At 40.8% G+C, this 8413-nt stretch overlaps 1 protein-coding gene across 8 annotated transcripts in view; it reads left to right on the forward strand.

Annotated features, from left to right (window-relative positions):
- Positions 1–8413, forward strand: part of Dmd (dystrophin) — a 1613500-nt gene that overhangs the window by 1553414 nt on the left and 51673 nt on the right. For 5 of the 8 annotated variants that reach the window (XM_023715436.1, XM_023715435.1, XM_023715437.1 and 2 more), the window contains 4 exons: positions 1547–1713; positions 4345–4456; positions 6575–6711; positions 7396–7434. In XM_023715436.1, the coding sequence (XP_023571204.1) occupies positions 1547–1713; positions 4345–4456; positions 6575–6711; positions 7396–7434 (455 nt within the window). The remainder of the gene's footprint in view (positions 1–1546; positions 1714–4344; positions 4457–6574; positions 6712–7395; positions 7435–8413) is intronic. The other 3 variants (XM_023715434.1, XM_012514781.2, XM_012514783.2) reach the window with 1 other exon arrangement.

Here is an 8413-nt window from a genome sequence, read left to right on the forward strand (position 1 = left end):
CAAGTGGCATCCACTTCAATATAAAGGCTTGCAGTTTATCATTCTTAATAGCTGAATAATACTCCATTGTGTAAAAATACCACATCTTTCTCAAGAGCCAGGGGTTTGAAACCTGGGCCTGCCATGCCGCCCCCCACCCCCAGAGCATGCTGAGACAGCAATTGAGACTGGGTGTGGTAGTGCACGCCTGTAATCCCAGCTCTTGGGATGCTGTAAACAGGCAGATCAGTACAAGTCTGATCTAGTAGTGAGACCCTGAACACCCTGTAGACCCTTCACCAAAATACAGTAAATAAATAAATAAATAGATAAATAAATAAATAAAAATTAGAAGGGTGAAGGATATATCTCAATGGAATTCACAGCCTCTCAGGTTCAGTCAATCCTCAGTACCACAGGGGAAGAAAGGGTCAATTTATGAGTCTTATCTCATGGTACATAAAATGAAAACCATCTTGTAAGGATTAAAAAAAACAAATGATTAAATGCATGTTATAATAAGACATAAGCCAAATGGTAGATTTGGGGGGGGGGCGCACAATACTAGGGATTAAACTCAAGGCCTTGGTACTGAGCTATATTTTCCAGCCCTTTAAAGCATTTTACTTTATTCAACTAACTGTTGGCAGGGCTTATACTACAATTGGTACCTCACAGCTAGTGTTGTTACCCCTGTGATACCCCATTGCTTCACTATCTTCCTCTCTCTTTTGAAATCTAAATTTCATAAGTACTATTCATTCCCAAGAGGGCAATGATCTGAGAATACACAGACTGCTAAGTTGTCCAGGGTGGGTTGGCACTTGGAATCCTCCTGCCTCAGCCTTCTGTAGTGCTGGGATTGCAGTCATGTGCCACCACACAGCAATTAATATATTTTGAAAGTTAGAGGACTGTGCTGTTGGAAATGAATGAAATGTAGACTTTGAAAGTGAGAGGATGTAGAAGCAGTGGGGCACCACAATAACAGCACTAGGCCGTGACTCCCAGTGGTCTCAGCCTTGCTGACGGTTAGTAGCGGGGCCTTTGAAAAGCTACTCTTCCGATCTACATCTCAGTGTTCTTACCTATAAAATATGAGGCTTTCGAAATAGATGAAATTTTACAACCCCTAATTAGAATTATATGAGAAGTGGATCCTGTAGGTAAAAAAGTCAATAGTTTGAGTTGCACCTCCCCCCAATTCCTTTGAAATGTTATCAATAAACGCCTACACTTTACTTATGGCTAACTTTTAGGTCTCTACAAATGTTGGAGCTAGGTCATTTCAGTCAGGGATGCATTTTGCTTTGCTCTTCCTGTTCTCTTTTAGTTTTTGTCATCTAGTAGCCAGGAAGAGCCACAGCACTCTGCCAATACCTTAGGGATAAGTGTGTATGGTGGATGTTAGGGTGGACTTGCGGAAACAAGCAGTGAAAAGCAAACTTTGCTGTACAACTATTGTGTCCCCCCCCCCATTTTCCTTATTACCTGAATGGATGTACATGCCTCTTTCACTTTCTAACCTTCTCTTTTGTACTTTTTGTTCTCCCTCTCACCATTCTAGGCTAATAATAAGCCTGAGATTGAAGCGGCCCTCTTCCTGGACTGGATGAGACTGGAACCGCAGTCCATGGTTTGGTTGCCCGTCCTGCATAGAGTGGCTGCTGCAGAAACCGCCAAGCACCAGGCCAAGTGTAACATCTGCAAGGAGTGCCCAATCATTGGATTCAGGTATTGGAACATTTCTCCCTTTTAATGACGCCATCTTTGATGTCCTGTGCCAGTGCCTGCGAGTTTGTTCCTCGAGTTTGTTCCTCTTGCAAGTAGGCAAGATGGTGAAGAAGCTGGAGCACTGATTGCCTCCGTCACTCTTGAGTCACTGGGTTATTTGGTTGCATCTGACTCATGAGGCAGATGTCCTTTTCCACTTTCACCCTTCAGCTCTGTGGACCACAGTTTTGGTGGAGCAGGACTGAGTACCTATCTGCACACAAGTACTTGTTCATCAAGGGCATCTAAATGAACTGCGCTTCCTCTTTCCCGGAACTAGAACACTTTACCCTCTCTTTTTGCATTGATTATACTTCCTCCTTCCTGGCACTATACTATTTTTACCCTTTTTTTCTGTTTATAGAAACTGTCCAAGAATGAGTTATGAAACTAAGACGTGATTCTATTCTGGGAGGAAGCATTGTGGTAGCTCCTTCTCTTGCTTGGAAGCCTTTCCCCCCTGAAGTAACAGGAATTGTCTCAGGCATCCTAGAACTTCCTTATCTTTCAGTCTGATTATTCTCTTTGCATAATATCCCATGGAACTTCTGAAGGAAGAAAAACACATGCCAGTTAATCAGAGATTCACAAAGTAGCTTAAAATGTGTCCCTTAATTTGAGGTCAAGGAGATAAGAAATGTAGTAGGTTACTATGTTTATATTCTTAAAAATGTCATGGAAAATAATTGATTTTTAAGGCTTTAGCCTTGTTGAACTGTCTAGGCAAATGGTACTTTTAAAGAACTAATCTTGTTTAACAGTAACCCTAAATCCTAGTTCGGAAAAGGTGATGTATTTAAACATCTGGATCCACATCCAGGTTTCCATAGTGTTGGATAAGCTACAAACTTATAAACTCACTATACAGTCTGTGCCTGTTCAGAATCCACTTAGCAGCTAAGTAAATACTCTTTTCTAGTTATGCTTACACTTGTTTTATTACGTTATTTCTAAGTAGCCACTTGGCATCATTTTTGTGATTTTTTTTTAAATCTTTTTTTTTTTGGAACCGGGAATCAAACTCACGACCTCACACTTGCCAGGAAAGTGCTGTGCCTCTGAGCTAAATCCCTGGCCTCTGTTTTTGTGATTTCTATTCATGGTGCTTATCTTTCAATATTTCATACTGTTTACAGAACCCTTAAGAGGTTTCTAAAGCCTAGCTAGACAACAGAGGGTAGGCAATGCTTGCAGAACATGTGTTATTTCTGTCCTGGTTTTGGCAGGCAAGAATGATGCCTTGAGGAGAGGGGAAGGGGGGCCACAGGTGACTGCTTTATATTTCTTACCTTTCATTCTCAGCTTCTGTAACTAGTGGCATTTGTAGATCACAGAGGGAAATTTTATAAAATAGAGCAGGAGAAGGCTGTGGGGAATCTAAGAGAGCCTTTCGACCTTCAATTCTTTTTCCCCTTATCAAATTAGATTAAGAATCAGCATTTCCCTCTCCTCCCCACCCCCTCTGGAAAGATGGTTGAGATCCAAAACCAGGCAGGTTTTCTTCCTGCTTTCCCATATGTGACATAAGGGATATGTTTATTTGAATTGGCTGAAGTTCTTATTTCAGAAAGAAAAAGACAGGAGTCTGAAACAAAGAATACAGTATTCTGAGAATGGAGGGCAATGTACCAGCTAGTTCTTGCAGATTTAAAGTTCTTGCAATCTTCCACTTGATTTAAATTTGATTTTTTTCCATGGGGTTTCAGCTGTCATTTGTGTGTAATATGATGAGGGATTTTTCTTTTCTTTTGAGGCATGGTCTCTCTATGTAGTACACACTGACCTTCCACTCCCCGTAGAGACCAGGTGGGCCTTAAACACTCCATCCCACTGACCTCCCCTCCCCCACCCAGTGCTAGGATTATGGGTGTGCACCACCACACACGGCACCAACCATAGGGTACTTAGAGTCACTGTATCTGGGAAATATTCTTAATTCTAGAAATATTAAGAAATACCACACAATCCACCACACACAGTCCACCACACAATCCACCACACACAATCCACCACATTTGCTAAAGGTGGATTTCTGAAGAGAGATACTGAAAGAGATCATCCAAGTAACTATTTGAAAACAAATCCTGTCAGCCAATCAGAAACCAGAATTAAAGCAAGACTTGTTTTACCTAGCGTTCTTGTTTATGTTTCTTTTGTCTTGTGGGATAGCTCTATGTAATTTTTGAAAATAATTGTTTCAAAAAACTTTGTTCCCAAGGTTGTGATGCATCAATTGATCTCTTCTGAAAGTTCTTTCTGATTTGAGTATTTGGTTTTCAAAAGATTGGGAGCATGCCAGTACTTCCCTACTTAATCCGAAGGAGCCCTCGGTGGAGTTCCAGTGAGAACTCAGTTTTTCTTCCCTTCTTCCATATGTTTGTAGGATAATCTTTCTGCCAAAATGTTTTGATACAGTAGGAGAGGCCCCAGAGAAATCTGGAGGGAGGAAGTTAATCACTTCCCTCGTGGGGCTAATGAACATTGAACTCTGTTTCTAGAATTAAGACAGTGTGGTGCAAAGTCTATTAAAGAGTGTTCTTTGGGAATTTGATTGCAAGAAATACAAATGTGTTTGTTTTTGTTCTTTACCAGGTACAGGAGTCTAAAGCACTTTAATTATGACATCTGCCAAAGCTGCTTCTTTTCTGGCCGTGTTGCAAAGGGACATAAAATGCACTATCCCATGGTGGAATATTGCACTCCGGTAAGTTAGATGCCTCCCTGATGTGAGTTAGTCTCTGTGTTGACTTTCCATGTTGTTTAGTGTTGCAAGTCATGGTGAGTGCTGTGATTTCTAAGTTCCCAGATATTTCCCAGATACAGTGACTCTAAGTACCCTATGGTTGGTGCCGTAGGCAGCTCCTGGCACATAGAACATCATAAACATTCAATAAATATGATTGATTGAGTAGATTTTTCTGCATCTCCCCAAAAATAAGACCTACCAAGAAAATAAGCCCTTGGCTGCCATTACCATGGTGATGACTAGTGTCATGCAAAGGATTATATGTCACTGTTGCTTGGTGGCTACTCTGTAGTGGCACATAAGGCAAGGATAGGCTGATCAGGGGTGGCATTATTGTCGGCACTCATAAAAATAGGAACAAGAAATAAAAAACAGAACAGAACAAAAAAAGAAAAGAAGCAAAAAGATTTCCACTTTATGGCATCTCTGCAATTACTGGTAGGCAAAGTCCAGATCCATGTTGATTCATCCCAGCAAGCCACCTTTATGACAGGTAGTGGATAATCCCAGCATGCCTACACCTCCAGCTCTGCTGAAGTTCAGGCTGTTTTGTGCCTGGGACACTGAAACCTGATTTGTTCAGCCTGCAATAGTGTGTGCCTCCCGCTGGCTTGAACTCAGCTCCCTGCCAGCTTGAAATCAGTTCCTTGAGTTCCTGGGGACTTGAACTCAGCAGCCTCATCCTGATACTGACAGTCACTAAGTGGAGCCAGACCACAGCTGCTCCAAGTTCTGAGCTCAGATGGCCCTTCTCCAAGATGACGACCAGCCAGTCTCCCTCTCCTGAGGGATGTCTGAGCCTGAACACCTCACCAGGCCTGGTGCATTTCTGGGACCTGAGGGAATGATGTTTCTGATCTCTAGCTTTCAAGAGTAATTATTTTCTGGTTAGGTCTTATTTGGGGGCGGGGACACAGTTCTCCTTTTTGGAGGGTTGTAGGGCAGACAGTTCAAGTTTCTTTCTCAGAGCCCTAGAGATTGTGTGACCAGGGGCATATTGTGTGAGGAGGCATGCTGGTTGCGCAAAATCCTTAACCTATTACCTCTATTCAGTATTGCTCTCCTTATGTCTCTGTGTCATATTAACACCAACATTTAATAAATCTTCATGTGTCAGTCCTGACCAGCTCACTTAAATGCTAGATATTTATGCTTTAAACTGCATTGTGTGAAATAGGTATTAGTATGCTAAAGGTGATTTTATCTTGTTTTACAGATTAGGATTCTGTGGTCCTAATATTAAAGAATTTTCTCAAGGTTCTATATGAGGTGGAAGCTTTTCCTAAGATATTGTTTTAGGAAAATGTTCAGTGACTGATACAGCTTTGGAAAACTTGGTGCAATGATCCGGATACACATGTGGTGGTCAGGCAGGCCTGGGTGTAAATCTGCTGCTCTCTAAACTCTAGAAGCATGCTATTCACAGTGGGGGTCATTGACCTGTAATGCTGACTTTACCTTGTAGCTTACTTGGAAATGCAGACCCTCAGGTACCAGCCCACCTTTCTAAATTGAAAGCTGCATTTTAGAAAGCTCTGCTGATCACTTTGCAGCACATGCAAGTGTGAGCAGCTGTCCTTTAGAGCACTTCACGTCCATCATCAAAGTGATCCTCCCAGCTATTTGACTCACTGTTATTCATCATGAAGGTAGTCAGTGCTGGAGAATATATCTGCCATGAATAGCCAGATGTTTAGTGAGAAATGCATATTAGTGAGGTCTGAACAGTTTCTAAGAGACCATCCAATGTGCTAAAACTTAAGGCCAACTTTTTGACCTTAAAGGAGTTGCTCCGTAATTTGTATCCTTCATTTATTCCTCATAATAATTTGTTGAGGTAATCCCTGTGCCCATTTCACAGATGACCTGGAGCTTCACAGCAGTAAGTAGTCACCTAAATTATGGAATGTCAGGCCTGCTTTCCCAGCTGCATTGCTCTGATTCCACAGCCTTTGCTGGCACCTGCCATATTCTCCTTCATTTCAAAACAGGTGCTGTAAGGCCAAAGGCTAATGTGGTCGTTTGTTTTGAAGTCACATTCTCCTCAGTCTGATCTCACTGTGACTTCCCTTTCAGACTACATCTGGAGAAGATGTCCGCGACTTTGCCAAGGTACTAAAAAACAAATTTCGAACCAAAAGGTATTTTGCGAAGCATCCCCGAATGGGCTACCTGCCAGTGCAGACTGTCTTAGAGGGGGACAACATGGAAACGTGAGTAGTACCAAAGTGAAACAGGCTCTCATTTGATGTGTATTTGACTCTCTCTTGGCTGAATATTCTTCTTCACTCCCAAATGCAAACAGTCTCTTCTTTTGTCTCTCTTTGGATTCGTATTAGCTCAAAAGAGAAAAACAAGCCGATGTTCAATAACCATTTTCAATGCCTCTTGACAATTACCTTTTCCAAAAGTTAAACTTGATTTCACAGGAAGAAAAATCCACATTATAGCGACTAATTGCCTCACAAAGCTTTGAAGAAATATGGGACTGTTTACAAACGAGTGATGCCAGTATCTCATTTTGATTCCCACCCCCTTCACAAATCAGTAGATGTGTGTCTTTTTGTATCTCTTGTGCGGTCACTTTTTTCTACTAGTGAGAAAAACCTAGTCACAGGAAATGACTTCACAGTAAGTAGAGATGATTCTCATGATCAAACTGAAGATGTCTCGACCTCTTTGAAACCTTCTTAGTTTATTTTTCCAAATCCATCTCTCTGATGGCAGTCACACAACTTTTGTTTTTCTGTTAATTCACTTTCTACCTTTATTTGCCTGTTGCTTCCCATGGTTCATACTTGGTTGGTTGGATTTTATTTATTTTGACCTTTCAGTAATTTCTGTTGCTGCTGAGTTTGCCTGTGTCTCTCTTCACCACCTCATTTTTTGTTTTGCAGTCCCGTTACTCTGATCAACTTCTGGCCAGTAGATTCTGCGTGAGTACTTTGCTACAGGGCACAGCTGCCACCCACACATTTGCTCGCTTGATTTTTTTTAAATTTTGTTTTGTTTTGTTCTGTTTTGTTTAAAGATCTATTGATTTTCCTTCTTTCATTTCAAATTTGTTTCTTCTCTTGAAAACTTTGAGAGCCATCTACCACAGATCAGGAGAATCAGGACAACTTTTCAAGTCCTCCCCCTGGTCAAATTCTCATCAGCAGAACCTCTAACCTGAGTTCAAATTAAAATCCAAGAAATAATTTGGGTCTTCGTTGTTTGCATATTTCTTCAAACATGAACAAGGAAGAGCCTACTGATTATAGAATAGCACTCATTGCATGTATTCCTTGGGATGCAGTGCTTTAAGAACCTTCAAAAGAGTTATGGTTTATTCTTTAGCATGTGTTATAAGTGGACTACTAAAGAGCGGTATCCATTTTAGCATGTAGTATTGTTTGGTTGAATTATTTTAGTGAAGTGTGAGGAATTTTTTTTTTTTGTCAAGTTATAGCATGCTGTGTGACTACTTTTTCTATACATGGGTTTCTAAATTTTAATCTAAATTTATTTTGCTTTCCTCTTCAAACTAAATATTTACTTCATAGACAGTTATACATTTAGGCTGAGAGGAAAGTATACTATGGTCTTATTATTGGGTGTATATTAATACTAATGTTAGATATCAATTGATGATTACTTTGAGTTTTTAATGTTAGATAACATTATTGGGGCTGGATGTGGAGGTGTATTCCTGTAGTTCAGATTATTAGGGAAGCTGAGACAGGAGGATCACAAGTTCTAGGCCAACACAGGCCACTTAGTAAGACCCTGTATTATTTAAAAATCAATCAATAAAATCAGATCTTTAAAGAAGAGTTTAGGTTAGGGTCATAACCCATTGCAAAGGCCCTGGTTTAAATCCCCAGTGAGAGAGAGAGAGAGAGAGAGAGAGAGAGAGAGAGAGAGAGAGAGAGA

Source organism: Octodon degus, unplaced genomic scaffold (assembly GCF_000260255.1).
Source record: "Octodon degus isolate 3935 unplaced genomic scaffold, OctDeg1.0 scaffold00041, whole genome shotgun sequence".
Lineage (NCBI taxonomy): Eukaryota > Metazoa > Chordata > Mammalia > Rodentia > Octodontidae > Octodon > Octodon degus.